At 46.7% G+C, this 19,495-nt stretch overlaps 1 protein-coding gene across 3 annotated transcripts in view; it reads right to left on the bottom strand.

The window, feature by feature from the left end:
* The window catches only part of ar (androgen receptor), a 284,701-nt gene that overhangs the window by 89,608 nt on the left and 175,598 nt on the right, over nt 1-19,495 (bottom strand). For 2 of the 3 annotated variants that reach the window (XM_067997226.1, XM_067997228.1), the window contains exon 4: nt 2,046-2,342. The exons of the other annotated variant lie outside the window; for it this stretch is intronic. In XM_067997226.1, the coding sequence (XP_067853327.1) occupies nt 2,046-2,342 (297 nt within the window). The remainder of the gene's footprint in view (nt 1-2,045; nt 2,343-19,495) is intronic. 3 annotated transcript variants of the gene reach the window in all.

The following is a 19,495-nucleotide window of genomic DNA, read 5'->3' as shown; positions in this document are numbered from 1 at the left end:
AAGGGGCAGTAGCTGCATTGATGTAGAACTGGCTAAGTAACAGGAAGCAGACAGTAGTGGTGCACAGTTGTTTTTGTAGACGGGAGGGAGTTGTACGGTGGGGTCGGTACTAGGACCACTGCTTTTCTTGATATATATTAATGACTTGAACTTGGATGTACAGGGCACAATTTCCAAATCTGCAGATGACACAAAACTTGGAAGTGTAGTGAACAGTGGGGAGGATAGTGATAGATTTCAAGAAGATATAGATAGGCTGGTGGCGTGGGCAGGCACGTGGCAGATGAAATTTAACGCAGAAAAATGCGAGGTGATATATTTTGGTAGGAAGGATGAGGAGAGGCAATAAAAACTAAAGGGCACAATTCTAAACGGGGTACAGGAACAGAGCGATCTGGGGGTATATGTACACAAATCGTTGAAGGTGGCAGGGCAGGTTGAGAAAGTGGTTAAAAAAGCATACGGGAGCATGGGCTTTATAAATAGAGACATAGAGTACAAAAGCAAGGAAGTCATGATGAATCTTTATAAAACACTGGTTTGGCCACAACTGGAGTAATGTGTTGACGCAATTCACTTGTTCATTATAGTGGCAGCTTGCGTCAGTTATTAGCACTCTCACCCAAGTCAAAAGGTTGTGGGTTCAAGCCCCACTCCAGGAGCACATAATCTAGGCGAACATGTCAGTGCAGTACTGAGGATGTGCTGCATTGGTGGAAGCTGCCATCTTTTGGATGAGATGTTAAACTGAGGCTATGTATGACTATTCAGGTGTACATAAAAGATCTCATTGTAGTATTCAAAGAAGAACAGGGAGTTTTCTTTGTGGGCTGGCCAACAGCCCTCCTTCAACCAACACTACCAAAACAGATCAACTGGTCATTCATTTCCCATGTTTGTCTCATAACAAGTGACTGAATTCAAAATAACTTATTGGATGTGAAGTCCTTTGCCATGTTGTGAGGACATAAGGCACTGTATAAATGCAGTTCTTCCTTTTTCAGACAACTGACAAGCATGGACTTACTAGGTAGCCAGCAGATACAGGAAAATAATGATTGAAGAATGAAAATGCCGATTAATTCTATATGGGCAAAACTGATTTGTACAGTATGCAACAAGGTGAGAGCGTTTTATGTATTCTATGGAAAATATGAGCTTGAGCCTTTGCGAGATGAACAGTAGATACCAGAAGATAGTGAAGAATTAAAACACGATTTAATTTTGTAACAGTTAACTGATAAGTACAACACACACCAAGGTGAGAGTTGTGTATGTATCAAACGCAAACAGTAATTTTACAAGCAATGTACACTGCCATTTCTACAGATACTAATGCAACCTAAGATGTCAGTCATGGAATAGCCAAATAAATACCAGCTAGATGTAACTGAATTGACTGTTTTTACCCAATGAGTACTCTAACTGGCTATATGAATTACAACTTCTAAAAACAAACCAGTTTTTTTTTTCTTGAATGAGTGCTGGATCTTTATGCCTCCTATAAGTGGGAATGGGTTAAATAATAAAAGACGTTAGTAAATTACATTTCTGTTTTTCCTGTATCTGCAGGAAATCTATTATAAATTCAGGTTTTACATGATACCAGTAAAACACTGTAAGAACATAAGAACATAAGAAATAGGAGCAGGAGTAGGCCAATCGGCCCCTCGAGCCTGCTCCGCCATTCAATAAGATCATGGCTGATCTGATCCCAACCACAAATCTAAAGAACACAAGAAGTAGGAGCAGGACCCGGCCACTCAGCCCCTGGGCCCTTTCCGCCGCCCACAGGGCCTTGACCGATCCGAACTCAGCTTCATGTCCAATTTCCTGCCCGCTCCCCATAACCCCTAATTCCCTTTACTTCTAGGAAACTGTCTTTTTCTGTTTTAAATTTATCTAATGATGTAGCTTCCACAGCTTCCTGGGGCAGCAAATTCCACAGACCTACTACCCTCTGAGTGAAGAAGTTTCTCCTCATCTCAGTTTTGAAAGAGCAGCCCCTTATTCTAAGATTGTACTTGAAAGGTTCACATTCTTACCTGGTAAGACCTTTGCCCATTTGACAACACGCACAAGTTGTCTTTCCCCAAGTTCATTGAGGCTTGTTAACAAACTGGCAGATGTATCAGGCTGTGTATTGTCATAGCCTGCATATACCATATCAGGCTCAATGGACTGTAGCACAGCAAGGAACAGGGGTTGACACTGAAATTTCTGCATCCTTGGTACACCAATCCTTGGCACAATAGAGAGAGTGGTTTCCTGTTGCTTTTGTATGACTGAAGAGTCGGTTTCCTCTGCAGTTTGGAATGGTCTTGTATTCTTTAATTTTCGACCTTGAAAATAAAATTATAAAATGATTATCTCTGGTTAAATAAAAACAAGAGAAAAAGAGACAATTAAAAAAATGTTAAACATTGCAAACACAAAAAAATATTGTTCATGAGCAATAATATATCATGTGTTATATAAATGAAATTGGATTTTCCTACAACTAAATCTCAAAAAACATGATAAAACTGAGTGTTACGTCACAAATTCAATATTCCTTTGGTTCATGCATCACATGGCCTCTTACAACGGCAAATCATTATTTTTGTAATCATTATATGATACACGCTGTATATTACAATAAACAACTCTCAATGAGTTCAGATAACTGATTGAAGTGCAGACTGGATTAGAATTGAGGTTGAAAGTATAGTTCTGACCCACTGCACTACCCAGTTGTTTCAAAATTAACTTTTTTCCCCTCATCTCCTCGCCTGATGTCAGTACTTTTGTTGATACATGAATTCAGTTGCCAGCAGCTCTCCAGTACGTCATGTGACAATCAAGACAGTGAGTGTTGGCAAACTGATCATAGGGCAAATATAAGGAATATGCTATGTAAATTGCCTGAAATTTGCTCAAAATGGAGTTTTAGCTTGAAAGCTGCCCATTCAATATGGAGTTCAGTTGTTAAATTGAATGCTGGGAGGTGGCTAGAAAGTAGGCTAATTCAAACCACCAAACCATAAAGGCTTTAAGCCAACAAATTTTCTCAGCTAATCAGCCCATAAAGCTTCTAAGTTAATTACACCAAGAAGGCATGTTTATACAATCAGGCATTCCTTACTAGTGTTACAAAGTCATTATCCCTGGGCGTAGGCCTCGATAAGGGCTCTTAGTGAGACATAAACATGTCACATCTCCTGAAAATCTTGAATGGAATACCTTGATGTTTAATCTGGGAATGAAGTCTCAAAACCCTTGAGAAATGCAAGATCTATAGGTAGAGAAGTCTGTCATGCTCAGGGAAGCCATGATGTGGAGATGCCGGTGATGGACTGGGGTGGACAAATGTAACGAATCTTACAACACCAGGTTATAGTCCAACAGTTTTATTTGAAAATCACAAGCTTTCGGAGGCTTCCTCCTTTGTCAGGAGAGTGTGGGATTCCTTGAAAGGTACCGCATATATAGTCAGAGAACAATGCCTGATGATTACAGATAACCTTTCCAACTGCCCGTTATCAAGGCAATCAAAGGAGTTGAATAGTGTTCAGACAGAGAGACATTACATACAAGACTACTGAATATACAAACGACCAGAACCCAAAGACAGAGAGAGAGAGAGAGAGAGAGAGAGAGAAACATCCGAAAGGAAGAGAAAGAGAATGACCAGTTGTATTAAAAACAGATAACTTTTTTTTCCGCTGGTGGGGTTACGTGTAGCGTGACATGAACCCAAGATCCCGGTTGAGGCCGTCCTCATGGGTGCGGAACTTGGCTATCAATTTCTGCTCGACGATTTTGCGTTGTCGTGTGTCTCGATGGCCGCCTTGGAGAACGCTTACCCGAAGATCGGTGGCTGAATGTCCTTGACTGCTGAAGTGTTCCCCGACTGGGAGGGAACCCTCCTGTCTGGCGATTGTTGCGCTCATCCGTTGTCGCAGTGTCTGCATGGTCTCGCCAATGTACCATGCTCCGGGGCATCCTTTCCTGCAACGTATGAGGTAGACAACATTGGCCGAGTCACAGGAGTATGAACCATGTACCTGGTGGGTGGTGTCCTCTCGTGTGATAGCGGTATCTGTGTCGATGATCTGGCATGTCTTGCAGAGGTTGCCGTGACAGGGTTGTGTGGTGTCGTGGACGCTGTTCTCCTGAAAGCTGGGTAATTTGCTGTGAACGATGATCTGTTTGAGGTTGGTGGCTGTTTGAAGGCGAGTAGTGGAGGCGTGGGGATGGCCTTAGCGAGGTGTTCGTCATCATCGATGACATGTTGAAGGCTGTGGAGAACATGGCGTAGTTTCTCCGCTCCGGGGAAGTACTGGACGACGAAGGGTACTCTGTTGGTTGCATCCCGTATTTGTCTTCTGAGGAGGTCTATACAATTTTTCGCTGTGGCCCGTCGGAACTGTCGATCGATGAGTCAAGCGTCATATCCCGTTCTTACGAGGGCGTCTTTCAGCGTCTGTAGGTGTCCATCGCGTTCCTCTTCTTCTGAGCAGATCCTGTGTATTCGCAGGGCCTGTCCATAGGGGATGGCCTCTTTGACGTGGTTAGGGTGGAAGCTGGAAAAGTGGAGCATCGTGAGGTTGTCCGTGGGCTTGCGGTAGAGTGAGGTGCTGAGGTGCCCGTCTTTGATGGAGATTCGTGTGTCCAAGAAAGAAACTGATTCTGAGGTGCGATGGAACTTGTTGATGTTATCATGTAGTCTCTTCAGTGATTCTTCGCCGTGGGTCCATAGGAAGAAAATGTCGTCGATGTATCTGGAGTATAGCATTGGTTGGAGGTCCTGTGCAGTGAAGAAGTCGTGCTCGAACTTGTGCATGAAAATGTTGGCGTATTGGGGTGCGAATTTGGTCCCCATGGCTGTTCCGTGTGTTTGGGTAAAGAACTGGTTATCGAAGGTGAAGACATTGTGATCCAGGATGAAGCGGATGAGTTGTAGGATGGCGTCTGGAGATTGGCTGTTGTTGGTGTTGAGTACTGAGGCTGTTGCAGCGATGCCGTCATCGTGGGGGATACTGGTGTAGAGTGCCGAGACGTCCATCGTGGTGAGAAGTGTTCCTGGTTCAACTGGTCCGTGGGTGCTGAGTTTTTGTAGGAAGTCTGTAGTGTCGCGACAGAAGCTGGGGTTCCCTGTACATTGGGTTTCAGGATGCCCTCGACGTATCCAGAGAGGTTCTCACACAGGGTTCCGTTGCCTGATACGATAGGACGTCCGGGTGTGTTGGCTTTGTGTATCTTTGGGAGGCAGTAGAAGTCTCCCACGCGGGGAGTACGTGGGATGAGAGCGCGTAGGATGCTTTGAAGGTCTGGGTCGAAGGTCTTGATCAGTTTGTTGAGCTGGTGGGTGTGTTCTTTGGTCGGATCTGCGGGTAACGGTCTATAGTGTTCCTGGTTGTCCAGTTGTCGGTATGCTTCTTTGCAACAGTCCGTTCTGTTCTGTATGACGATGGCTCCTCCTTTGTCCGCTGGTTTGATGACGATGTTGCGGTTGGTTCAAGTTCCGCACCCATGAGGACGGCCTCAACCGGGATCTTGGGTTCATGTCACGCTATACGTAACCCCACCAGCGGAAAAAAAAGTTATCTGTTTTTAATACAACTGGTCATTCTCTCTCTTTCTCTTCCTTTCGGATGTTTCTCTCTCTCTCTCTGTCTTTGGGTTCTGGCCATTTGTATATTCAGTAGTCTTGTATGTAATGTCTCTCTGTCTGAACACTATTCAACTCCTTTGATTGCCTTGATAACGGGCAGTTGGAAAGATTATCTGTAATCATCAGGCATTGTTCTCTGACTATATATGCGGTACCTTTCAAGGAATCCCACCCTCACCTGACGAAGGAGGAAGCCTCTGAAAGCTTGTGATTTTCAAATAAAACTGTTGGACTATAACCTGGTGTTGTAAGATTCCTTACATATGCTCAGGGAAGGCCATGTTGCAATAGCTCAATTGCATTCCCAGGAACTCCACACTTATCAGAGGTGATTGGCAGAAAAGGGGCAAACCCTTCTAATACATGTGTCATTTTGATTGGTTAATTGAATGCAAGAAGCTTCTCCTTGAAATTAAGATATAATAAGAGGCAGTCTGTAGTCAGAAGAATGGGAAAGATAGCTCCTCTATGTTAGATACTCTGAGGGGTCAATTTTAGGATGGCCGAGCGGGTGCGTTCGTGGGTGGGGGAGGGGGTTGCTAAAATCGGGGAATCCTGGAGCGGGTCCAGAGCCCGGCTCCAACCTGCCCACTTCCGGGTTCCCCAATGACACGCTTAGATGCATGCGCAGTCCCCGCATGTGGGACTCCCACTGGTAATTAAAGCCGGCGGGATCCCACTTAAAGCAATCATTTAGATAGGTCATTTGCAGACCTGATTGACATGATATTTTAGGAGGGGTGGGATTTTCATCTCAACAGAGCGTGTTTCCTGTGCTGGGGGAAACATTCCCAGTTGAAACAGATGTGTTGCAACCACCAGCCTGTGGGAGCTGCAAAGGTCCATTTGACAGGTCGGGGGGGGGGCGACCCTCACTCATTGCAGGAGGCCACTCGGTCACTTTGGACAAAGTTTGGCCTGCACCACCCTCCTCCTAACAATAAAATTCACCACCTCATAGAGGTGAGGTGAGAGTGACTGCCCTTGACATCAAGGCAGCATTTGATAGAGTGTGGCACCAAGGAGCCCTAGTAAAATTGAAGTCAATGGGAATCAGGGGGAAAACTCTCCAGTGGCTCGAGTCATACCTAGCACAAAGGAAGATGGTAGTGGTTGTTGGAGGCCAATCATCTCAACCCCAGGGCATTGCTGCAGGAGTTCCTCAGGGCAGTGTCCGAGGCCCAACCATCTTCAGCTGCTTCATCAATCACCTTCCCTCCGTCATAAGGTCAGAAATGGGGTTGTTCGCTGATGATTGCACAGTGTTCAGTTCCATTCACAACCCCTCAAATAATGAAGCAGTCTGAGCCCGCATGCAGCAAGACCTGGACAACATCCAGGCTTGGGCTCATAAGTGGCATGTAACATTCGCGGCAGGTAAGTGCCAGGCAATGACCATCTCCAACAAGAGAGAGTCTAACCACCTCCCCTTGACATTCAACGACATTACCATCGCCGAATCCCCCACCATCAACATCCTGGGGGTCACCATTGACCAGAAACTTAACTGGACCAGCCATATAAATACTGTGGCTACAAGAGCAGGTCAGAGGCTGGGTATTCTGCGGAGAGTGACTCACCTCCTGACTCCCCAAAGCCTTTCCACCATCTACAAGGCACAAGTCAGGAGTGTGATGGAATACTCTCCACTTGCTTGGATGAGTGCAGCTCCAACAACACTCAAGAAGCTCAACACCATCCAGGACAAAGCAGCCCACTTGATTGGCACCCCATCCACCACCCTAAACATTCACTTCCTTCACCACCAGCGCACAGTGGCTGCAGTGTGTACCATCCACAGGATGCACTGCAGCAACTCACCAAGGCTTCTTCGACAGCACTTCCCAAACCCGCAACCTCTACCACCTAGAAGGACAAGAGCAGCAGGTACATGGGAACAACGCCACCTGCACGTTCCCCTCCAAGTCACACACCATCCCGACTTAGAAATATATCTCCGTTCCTTCATTGTCGCTGGGTCAAAATCCTGGAACTCCCTTCCTAACAGCACTGTGGGAGAACCGTCACCACACGGACTGCAGCGGTTCAAGAAGGCGGCTCACCACCACCTTCTCAAGGGCAATTAGGGATGGGCAATAAATGCCGGCCTCGCCAGCGACGCTCACATCCCATGAACCAATAAAAAAAAAACACCTTGGAACCTCAACCCCGGTGTGCAGACACATTTAACTACCTTGCGGACCCCCTCAAACATACACCTTCCGTATGGGGGCCGCCACAGTTGCAGTTGTGATCTCATCGGAGGACGAACAGCATCACCAGCCTCGCCATCCACCTCGGACACGTGGAGCTCCAAAACACAGTGCTGTGACACATCCACCTGCACAGTAGGTGGAGGGGCAACCTAGAGAGAGATGCGTCGCAGAAAGCATACCCTCGCCACAGGGTCTGCAGACCGAGGCTCAGCTTCCTGGACCTCTCTGAGCAGCAGTGCACACGGAGGCTCAGAGTCACTCGACATGTAGTCGTGGTCATCTGCAGCCTCCTTTATGCCGAGCTGCTCCCGGATAGCCCGAGCAGCATCTTCTTACCTGTCGCTGTCAGTCACCACTGCCCTCAACTTCTTCTCCTCCAGATCCTTCCAGGGTGCCACCGGGGACATCGCTGGCGTCTCTCAGGCGTCTGCACAAAAGAGCCTGCAAATATACCTACACCCACTCTGCAGTGACCCAATGGGTGGCATCAGGTGTGGGTCTTCATAGTGATCCTCAGGAAAGGGAACTATTGCACAAGCCAGACAAGATTTGCAAAGACGTGGTAGTAGTGGTGATAACAACATTTAATGTGAGTGGCAAAAGAAACAAATCTAAATGAAAAACATGACATTCCGTCATACACCCTTGTGCATCCCCTTTGTGCTCACAAAACCTTAGCCTTACATTTACAGGAACCCCTATGTGGTGCTACCACTGTGGCTTCAGCAGAAGTAGTGGCAGGTTGCTCTTGTCCATGCCCTGACCGATGAGATGCTTTGCGCAGACGCCCTCTGGGTTTCGGTGCCCGTGAGGGCCCCTCCAAAGACTGTTCTACCTGCACCTATGCAGGGGCAGACTCGACCACCTGGACAGGAGGCAGCATTGCGGGTACTGGTTGAGATGGGGGCAACGGGTGAGACGTGGGAGCGCTTTGAGTGGCGTCCCCACTTCCAGGTCCCCTTTCGCCATCATCTCTCTCCTGGGCCAGGCCCACATCACTCCTTCCACCCTGCTGGACGACAGTTTGGAGGACTTGTGTGAAGCCTTGGAAGGCCAGTTGTAACGTATCTGTCAGCCTGTTTAAGGTGGCAGAATGTTGCTCACCCTGAATCCGAACGGCCGATGTCAGGGCCTGAATGGACTCATCGTTGAGCCGTGCTTGAAGCTCGATGGAGGCTAGCTTTCCCTCCATCGCAGACATTCCCGCATTTACCTGCGACACCATCTCAGAGATGCTTTCACGTCCCTGTGACAGGATTCCATTCATGCAGGAGTTGGACTCCTCCATCCTCTGCGCGATTGTGGAGAGTGTGCGTGGCAACTGTTCCAGTACCTCGGCAATGTGCTGCTGCCCCTCGATGACTCTCTTTTTCATGGCTGGCCCCAGGGTTCAGCATCTGGGTCCAACTGAGCAGAGCCTGGAGAAGAGCGCTCCCACCGACGTGGACTCTCCATGGCTGCCCCTGCCACCAGGGTCTGCTCGTGTTCACATGTGCGTGGTAGCTCACCATGTGCAACCCCAACTAACTGAGGACAGGGAGCCACCGAGGTGTGTGCATCTGCGCTGGTGGATGGCTGGCTCCGATGTGAAGATGCCCCCTTAGAGGCCGACAGGTCCTCTGAGGAATCGCCCTCTGCAGTCACGGCGGTTGCAGATGGCCCTGCAAGAGAACAGAAAGCAATATTAAGCATGTGGACAGATGTTGAGATGCTGCAGATGCCAAGTGATGTTAAGATCATTTGCTATAATTTGCTGAGTGTTAGATTTCTGTCACCAGCCGCTTGTGCGCTCCCAGTCTCAGCGTCCGCCATGGACAGGCATTCCAGCGTACGGCTTAATTCCAGTGCCAGCTGCTCTGCGTTGGTGAGGACCACCTGGTGGGGCGGGCCCCCTCCAGTCCTTGCCCTCTCCCAGGCATTCTGGCACCTCTTCTCCTATCAAGGCAAAACACAGAGAGGCGTGATTGAGTGATGATTGCATAGTGACCCGCTGCATGCATGGTGTGGGTGGGGGTGACCGTGAGGGAGATGCATGGGAGGGTGCATGTGAGACATAGCCATGAGATTGTATGAGGATTGGGTTGCGTGGTAGTGTTTGAATGGGAACTGGGGCGGTGAGTAAGTGCAGGCAAGGTGAGGATGATGGTTGAGTGGATGTGAGGAGTGATGCGAGAGCGTTGTGGTGGCAGTGCAGAAGGAATTGTGTGGTGGCAGAGGTGATGTGGAAGACGGAGTGTGGGAGAATGCATAAGTATACTCACTTTGGCTAACCTGGTTAGGTCATTAAAGCGCTTCCTGCACTGGACCCAGGTTCGGGAGATGTTACTGCTGCTGGTGACCTCCTCTACCACCTCGAGCCAGGCCTTCTTGGTGGCAGAGGCAGGCCACTTCCTCCCGTCCGCTGGGAAAATCGTTTCCCTCCTCCTCCTGAACCCATCGAGCAGCACCTGGAGTGAGGAGTCTGAAAACCTTGGAGCAGCCTTGCCTCTGGGCTGCTCCATGCTGCCAATTTGGTTCTTTGCTGCAGGAGGAGCATTGGAGGACTGCCCCTTTAAATAGGGCTCCTCTTGCTGACAGCCTGTGAGGCGGGTGCACAGTGCGCCCGCTGTGCAGGTCTGCAACAGGAAACCTGGAAGCACATGTAAGTACCTCCAATTAGGCTGCGATCGCGTGCAGAGCACACCGATTTCACTGGGCGCGTTACCCATGCGCCCAGTCGACCCCACGCTGCCAACCCGTCTCCCTCCTAATATCGGGGCCTTAGTATCTCTTGTTGGATGTAAATTCTCTTTGAAGTTAGAAGATTATTCTCTTGTCTACTTCTGCAAGAACTTTTACCAAGCAGATGTAAAAATGTACCGTTACCAGTGCAAGGTACCTTTACACAGACAATCAGAGTAAGAAGTTAGATTGTAAAGCTGTACCAAACTGTTATAGGCAGAGATAAATGTGTCATTTCACTGTACAAGTGTCTGAGATGAAGAAAGGTGAGAGGCAAGTCAGCTAACTCAGATATCGTTGCTGGAGCAGAAGGTTGGTTCTGCCAGAACCGAGGTTCTATGTGGAACAGATAACCCAGCTGCCGAGTGGGTTCATTGACTTGACACTTCAGAAGCTGACGCTTGTATCCCAGGGAAGGAAGGAGATAGACTCAGCCATGCTGCTCATAAGGAAAAGGTCGCATAAGCTCGGGAACATTGCTAATCACTCACATAGAGCGCTAAATTGGGCCGTGTAGCGCCCGTTGTTTCGGCGCTACACGGCCCCTCCGACATCCAAGATGGCGTCTTGGATGCGCACGCACTTTTCCTGTGTGATGTGCGCCAGATGCCATCTTGGTATAGAAGTACCCCTGAAAGCATGTAAAGTAGGGAGAAAATGGCTGCAATCAGTGTGTAACACTGATTTCAAGTGACACACACAATTTTGGACCTTAACGCTCAACTCAACGCACAGTCTTATCCCCGACCATCTAAAAGTTTCTAACAGTGCCTGAAGGACCCCCCACCGGTGCTATTTAAAGGGCCATGCAGGTGTTGCATGTTAGTTGCTGGATTGTTGCTTCTGGCTGCTGGAGGAGTAGGAAGTATTTTTTGAAGCTCCCTATTCTTATTGAGAGTTCCTACACTACTTTTGAGAGTGCTTTGGCAGGTATTGCCTTACGGGTTGGGAAATTACAACCCTGGTGGAACAACATTCCTGGCAACCATGGGCGGTCTATTAGGGCTCCTGTTGGGCATTGAGCATGACTGGGAGCATGCAGAGTGGCCACGCCTAGAGGGTCAACTGCGAGGAGATGGAGGAGGAGGTGGCGCAGGGCACTGAGCAGGAGGCCCTACCCAATGAGGGCCTTCAGGGATCAATTCTCTTACCTCAACATGACCGAGGAGGATTGCATCCGACGCCTGAGGTTCACCAAGGAAGCCATTACCGAGATCTGTCAACTGGTGCGGCCACAACTGCAGCCTCAGAGCAGGGCGAGGACAGCATTGCCTGTGGCTGTGAAGGTAACCGTGGCGCTGAATTTCTATGGCTCAGGAGCATTTCAGGCCTCTGCTGGCAACATGTGCAACATCTCGCAGTATGCAATGCACTGCTGCATAAGGGAAGTCACAGACGCACTGTACCACGAGAAACAGGTTCATCACCTTCCCTCTCGACAGAGACAATCAGAAAGAGCGAGCACGGAGGTTCGTCCGCATTGCTGGCTTCCCCATGATGCAGGGTGCCATGGACTGCACACATATTGGCCTGCGTGCCCCGCACATAGACGGTCTCCGGCCACCCTGCGGGTACAATGCTGCCCTCCTCTGGTCCACCCCTTCCACCAGGGCCTCCAGAGCATCATCCGAGAATCTTGGTGCCCACTCTCTTGCTGGTGCAGCTACTTATGATGCCATTCTTCCTTCTCCTCCTTGGCTGTGTATCTACCATTAGAAATGTGCCTGCACCTTTAAGTAGTGCAGGCAGCTGATGACGTGCACTGGCCATGCCCCATTTTCAACTTCCTCATTCTCCGTTAAGCCTCTCAGCAGCGAGGGCTGCGCTTGCTGCATGGAAATTTCAGGGTAAGTAGCAGGCAGCACGAATTTCACGTGCTGCCTGCGGATGGTCCGTTCAGCGCAGGGGGACCATCGCTCAGAACAGACCCGTATCCAACTTTTCCCCCATAGATTCTAAGCTATTAGATAGCTGTTAACTTGGAGGCTATCTCGGCATTTAACATTAAAATAATCTTACCAACTTTAATAATTACAGACTCTGATATAATTAGTACTCAGCATCTGTTAATGCCGTTTTGCAGGCGCAACCTCTGCTACTCATTTTGTTGTGATGTGGAGATGCCGGTGATGAACTGGGGTGTACATATGTAAGGAATCTTTTTGTTAACTAACTCTGACAATTGTTGCTATTCAAATTGCTAGATAACTTCAACTACCTCTATTCATATCTATTAAGTACTCGTATATCCAATATTTAATTTTAAGTTATGATTTTGTAACCAATAAATAGTTGTTAGTGCATGATTTGTTGTTTGACTTCTTTGTTGGTTTCGCAAGAGACTCATTCAGTCGGTCCTAATTGAGGTTTGCCAATATAAGCTCAAATTCTATCCGAACTGGTTAATGTAAGGCAGTTTGGTGAGTCAGCTCAGGCATCATTTACTCCTAGACCTAAAACTTGGCAGTAAAACCCCAGACGGTTGATTAATGAAGAATTACACAAGGGTGTTAAGGAGTCATTTGGTTCCTTGGCATATATTTGTTAGGATACCGAAACCCAGTGTTCTTACACACATCACAGCCAATCTTCAGTCTGTCCATACCTGACCCCACAAAATCACTCTTGGCAAGAGGGTTACTGAATAGCAGTTAGGAGTTTGAACCTGGACCCAGGAACACTGAGGATAATTACAGCAATCCTACTGTTGCTTCAGGTGAAATCAGCTGACTCAGCATGGACTGAAGATTGAAACTAGACTAACAGCCTGTTGCTTAAGGCTGCTGGTGAGAGATTAAAATTATATAAAATTAATTAATTATACTAGGTTGGTCAGTACTTTTGTACTACTTTGGAGTAGAATTTCTGTATTTAACAACAGTAGCAAAAAGACATTAGTAAGTTACGCCTTGGCATTGCTATAAAGTAGGGTCCAAACCCTAGTTTGAGAAGGTGTTTCTACTTTTTGGTATTCATATTATGAACTTCACTGGTGTAACGGGAAAGATTGGGTGGTGAGGGTGTGGAACTCAAAGGCCTGAAAGGGTGGTAGAGGCAGAAACCCTCATCGCATTTAACAAGTACTTGGGTATGCACTTGAAGTGCCGTAACCTACAAGGCTACAGACCCAAGCGCTGGAAAGTGAGATTAGGCTGGATAGCTCGTTTTAGGCTGGCACAGACACGATGGGCCGAATGGCTTCTTTCTGTGCCGTAAATTTCTATGATTCTAAACAGCAGCTCAGGAATCAACAGCACCAGGATGGAGAGGATGGGAGGTTGTAGGTGGGTCGGTAATTTGCAAGGACAGAGAGTTACAGGGTGGGTTTTTGGAGGTAGAGGGCGATGACAGCAGTTTTGAAAGGGAGGGGGACAGTACCTAAGGAGTGGGAACCATTTACAATGCCAACTAGCATGGGCACCAGGAAGAGAAGTGGAATGGTCAGCAATTTAGTGAAACTAGAGAAAGCTGCAGGTTCAGAGCAAGGGCAGGGGACAGCCTGGTGGGAACGTTTGGCTTGGTGAGCAAGGGGAAGCAACAAGAACAGCTGAACCAATGGTTGCAATCTTAGTGACAAAGAAGTCCATGAGCTCCTTGCACTTGTTGTTGGAGGTGAGGATGAAAGTGGTGGGGGAGAGGGATTGAAGATGATTGGTAGTGGAGAAAAGAAGCCAGGGGTTACCTTTGCTCTCCAGGATGATCCTGGTGTAGTGGGCGGTTTTGGCAGAGGAGAGTGAGACCTAGTAGTACTTGGTGTGGTCCAGCTAGATCTAGTGATGGCTAAACTGAGTGTGCACCAGATATGCTCAAGTCTGTACTTTTTGGATTTGAGGGAGTGAACCTGGAGGCCATACCAGCAGGACAACCGGGATGAGAGAGTAAAGATGAATAAAAAACATTTAGCACTTACAGGGCTGATAATAAAAAAGAAAATCAGGACAAATGTAAACTAAAAAAAGGGATTAGAAGGGCTATGAGGTAGTACAAGAATAAATTAGTTAAATATATAAAGGGCAATAAAAAGGCTTTCCATAGGCACATCATTTGTAAAACATTAGTCAAGGTAGGGGTAGGTGTACTAATAGGTGAAGGAGGCAAGCTTTTATCGGAGAGTAAAATGCCACAGGCACTAAGGGGTAGATTTTAACTATCGGGCAGACGGCCGCCAGAGTGCAGCAAGCTATTGAATTCTTCCAGCGGAAGGTCTGGTCCATTTTGAGGGCAATCCTGCGCTGCGCGTTTCTGAAAGAAAATGTCATTGAGGTCCTATCCATGACATAGGACCCCGATTTGCATTGCTGAACAAGGCTCCTCCCTCTTTCCAGCAGCAGCGCTGTCCGCCTAGATCGAAAATGGAAGCAGGCAGGTCTCAGATGGAAGACAGTGGTTAAGTGTTTCTTTGATGTTGGTCTTGCCACCACCCCGTTCCCATTGAAAAAAGGGGCGGTATAGAGACCAAACTCATCCCCATGGTCTCTGCTGCAATCACTAACTTTGGTAATGTATTCCATAGCCTCACAACCCTCTGATTTAATTTACAAATTGAGGAATACAAATGTTAGGGAAACTTCTCAGCATTCATCCAATCCAATCCTGTCTAATCCTGAGAATAGATCTACAAGCTCCTAATTTGCTCTCACCCCAATCACTCACTCATCAATCTGAAATGTGATGTAATTGCAGAGAAATTATATCGAAATTGAAATGACAGATTTATAATTAATTGAAAAATGAATAGAGAGAATGTGAGCTGAAGTAAATTAATTTGAAATCTATAAAAATGTTTTTATAGAAGTAATGTATACAAATCCCAATTTTGTGAGACTGGCCCGTGTGTATTTATGCTTTGAGTGAGGAGGGTGTTGCAAGGCTGACCCATCCTCCTCATGGTACTAGGTTCCCTGCACAGGATGAACAGGTGCAGGGAGCCGGACGAGCAGACCTACAGGCTGGGGTATCTCAAAATCTGCAGAAGATGCAGCAAAGAAGGCTCGCTGTCTTTGGAAAAGAAGGCCACGATCCTGTGAAAGCTGAGGTGCAATGGAGGCAGCGCAATGAGCAAATAAATTCACCCAGATCTTCAGCACCTGAGTGTAAATAAGGCGGGTATTAAAATGAGAGCTAATGTAAGTGTTCTCACATCTGTGTATATTATTACTATAAAGGGGCAAAGAAGTCTTGGCACAAATGTATCTAATGAGCTGCTGCACTCTAAAGAACATAGCAAGCAAAGCATGGAGAAAAACATCCACTTTTTTCAACACTCTTTTATTGCAGAAAAGGTGGACACACTAATAGCTTGCACTAAAAACATGCAAGTGCTCCAGGTTGTGCTATAAATCAGTAGTGTCATCAGTAACACACTGTACTGCAACGCCCTTGTACAAGGTGGGGTGTGAACTAGCTATGTGCCACATGAAAAAGGTCTGTGCCTTTTCAGCTCCTTTCCAAACATGTTCCCCTGGCAAATGTGGCATCTGCATTTATGGGCATCAGAATTGGAAGATCTTCCCTGCTGTGAAGTGGAAAGATTCTGTAGCATAGAAGCTTAATGCATTTGACCTTTACAAATATGGGAAGAATCGTCCAAGCATGTGAAATTCTCTACAAGTCAGTCTGAAGAAGATGACACAGCTCTGTATTGAAACAGACGTGGCAAAGACAGGTCCCTCCAAACATGTCCATATATGATTGCTGGGGTCAATAAATATGGTTCTGGGCACTTTCACAGTTGTGCACATACCTCTGCAGGTGGTGTTGTACCTACATGTGATGTCCAATCATGAAATTGGGCTCCACATCTAAATCAAGCAGCATAATGAGAACATCCAAAGGGATTCCCATTCTTAGCATTTTCTGCAAATTACAAAGCAACAGCAAGGAAAATGACTGCAGGAAAATCTTGGATGACAATAAAAGGTTTTTGTGAAAATGGCAAAAACCACAGGGAAAAAAAAGTACAAAACACACCAGTAATGAAAGTCACAAGATCAAGTGGGACTTAGTACAGGACAGGGTACAGGCAGCTTTGGACAATCTAGAGCTTATGGAGAGTGGAGGATGGGAGGCCAGCAAGAAGAGCATTCGCGAAGTCTAGTCTGGGAGGTGGCAAAGGAATGATTAAGGCTTCCAGCAGCAAGGGGCTGAGGTAAGGGTGGAGGCAGAAATCTTTGTGGTGGAGAAAATATGGGATAAGAAACTCAGCTCAGTTGTGGTCCATTGTATCCAAGTCTGTAGAGAGGTCGAAAAGAATAAGGAAGGATAATGCAAAAAAGTTACCAAGAATGTTGTTTGTGGTTTTTGTTAAGGTAATTTGAGTGTTGGGGAAGGGAAGGAAGCTGGGTTGAAGGGATTCAAATAAGGAGTTGCGGGAGATATGGGCATGGAGCAGAAAGACAACAGCACACTCAAGGACCTTGGAGAGGAAAGGGAGATTGGAGATGAAGCCACAGTTAGCAAGGACAGAGGATCTAGGGTGGGTTTTTGGTGGAGGGACTGATAACAGTGGTTTTGAAAGGGAGGGGTATTGAACCATTTACAATGTCAGCTAGAATGGGGACCAAGAGTTTAGTGGGAATGGGATGGAGAGAGCACAAGGTAGTTCTCATCGTCAAGGTAAGCTTGGAGAACGCAGGGGAAATGGAAGAGAAATTAGAAAGAAACGAGTTCAGAGTTAGCATGGGAGGAGAATTGGGGGTTTGGCTTAAAGGGAACAAGCGGAAGTGGGGAGCAGAGGAAGCACCTGAATGGATGGCCTCTATCTTTCTGATGAATAAATCCATGAGCTCCTTGCACTTGCTATTAGAGGTGAAGGGGAAGGAGGCAGAGGACAGAGGTTTAAGGAGGCAGTCATTATTAGAAAAAAAGAGGTTGAGGTTATCTTTGCCTCCAAGATGATCCTAGAATAGTGGGCACTTTTAGCAAAGGAAAGTGAAGGCCAGTAGAGTTTGATGTGGTCAAATGAGAGCAGGTGATGGATGACTAAGCCAATTATGCATCAGCATGTTCAAGTTTGTACCAATGGGAATGACAGGGATGGGAAGACAGTAAAAGTGTGAGAATGAGGGCATTGAAGATAGAGGTGTCAGAGTATTTGAGCAAATTAACAGCTGCAGAAACATCAAAGCTGATTGACGGTCGAAAGCTAGGCTGCTACCTCGCCCAGCCTTGTGTCCTCAGTGGTAGAGAGTTTCAGCGATGTACAAACAGATCAATGCAGTTTCCCCATGGGCAGAATTACCATTAACTGTTTGCTGGTGCTTTCCCTGTGTTTTCCTACAAGAGTTGACGAAAACTGCACCACAGGCTGTATAGTGTATTTGGATGTCATTGAAATTCTTTTCCATTTTAAAATTTTAATTGACTAAAACTGTTCTGTTCCTAATACACATTGTTTCTGAAACTAGAGACACCTACTTTTATACTGATCGGTTTTCTGAAGTCTCTCATGATAATCCTTTCATCAAGCATCAGCAATGTTTAGAGCCGCCTGACTTTATTCTTAGGGCATATCAGTGTGCTGGTCATGACCCCTTGCAGCACAAGGGCCAAGTCATTCGACAACATGAATCTACAATTTCTGACATTGACTTAGATGTGCCCTCTAGATGTCTCTTACAGACAAGAAATAAATTTGTATGTGTGTTACCATTATCTATTCTGTAACAGTCTCCATATCCCGGAATTATTCAAAATCAAGATTTCTGGGATGGGATGCTCCTCTGTGGGGTGGAGTAGTGGCAGGGCAGGATTTTCGTCCAACCCTCCCATTCTGCCCTAACCCATTTATCGGCGGTAATTTGGCATGCAGGGTGGGCTCCTGTCAGGGTCTCACCACCACAAGGGAGCCTGCCAGTGCCAGAGAATGAAATGAGTCGGCAAGAGATCTTAAATGGGGAAGAAGGCTTGATAGACTGAGACCTACAAATAAAAGTGCACTGGGGCCGAACGGAAGGGAGAAGAGATCTCTACTAGGACCTCTCCCGCCATTTGTGGTCTTACCACTACTACCCCAGGCTACAACCACCTTTCACCAGGTGGTCCTGGAGAATGACAGTAAGAGGGGCAGATGGGAACAAAATTAGTGGAGAAATTGGTGTTTTGTACCATCATATTTTTATAAATTTTGGACACTAGTTTATTGGGGTAATTCTCCATGTCACTTTCCTCCTCCTCTTCATCCTCTTCCTGTTTGCTGCCTGATTTCCTCGTGCTCCTTGTTGGATGGCAAAATTGTGCAACATTTAGCAGATAATGGTGATATTAGAGATCTTGACAGTACTATAGAGCAACACCCCATCTGAGCTGTCCAAACAATCAGCAAGGATTCAGAACGGGAAGATCCTGCCTAATCAATCTCCTTGACTTCTTTGAGGAAGTGACAGCACAACTAGTCTATGGGAACTCTTATGGCATGGTTACCTCAACTTCCAAAAAGGTTATGATTAAGCTCCACATGAGAGGCTATTAATTAAACCCCAAGCTTGGGAATGGATAAGAAACTGCCAGAAAGGTAGGAAACAAGTTCTCATTAGAGGAGTTATGTCAGATCAGGGGTGGGGGTGAGAAAGTTGAGCGGGGTACTTCAGGGTTCAGTGCTGGGACCATTACTGTTTCTAATTTACAGAAATTAAACCTGGATTCAGAAACTCAATGCAATTGGTCAAATTTGCAGATGATAACAAACTGGAGGGCAGGGGCAGTGAAATCAACATAGGCAGTTCAGAAATGACAGGATGAATTGGACAAAATATGGAAGTGGGCAGAACAGTATCAGATGAAATTTAATGCAGGTAAGTGTAAAGTGCTATTCATAGGAAGGAAAAGTAGATGACACACAGGAACCATTTAGTGATGGAGAAAGCAGTGGAGAGGTGAGTCAGGGGTGTTGTGTCCAAGGCAG

Source organism: Heptranchias perlo, chromosome 15 (genome assembly GCF_035084215.1).
Source record: "Heptranchias perlo isolate sHepPer1 chromosome 15, sHepPer1.hap1, whole genome shotgun sequence".
Lineage (NCBI taxonomy): Eukaryota > Metazoa > Chordata > Chondrichthyes > Hexanchiformes > Hexanchidae > Heptranchias > Heptranchias perlo.
This window is presented reverse-complemented; position numbering and strand designations above follow the sequence as displayed.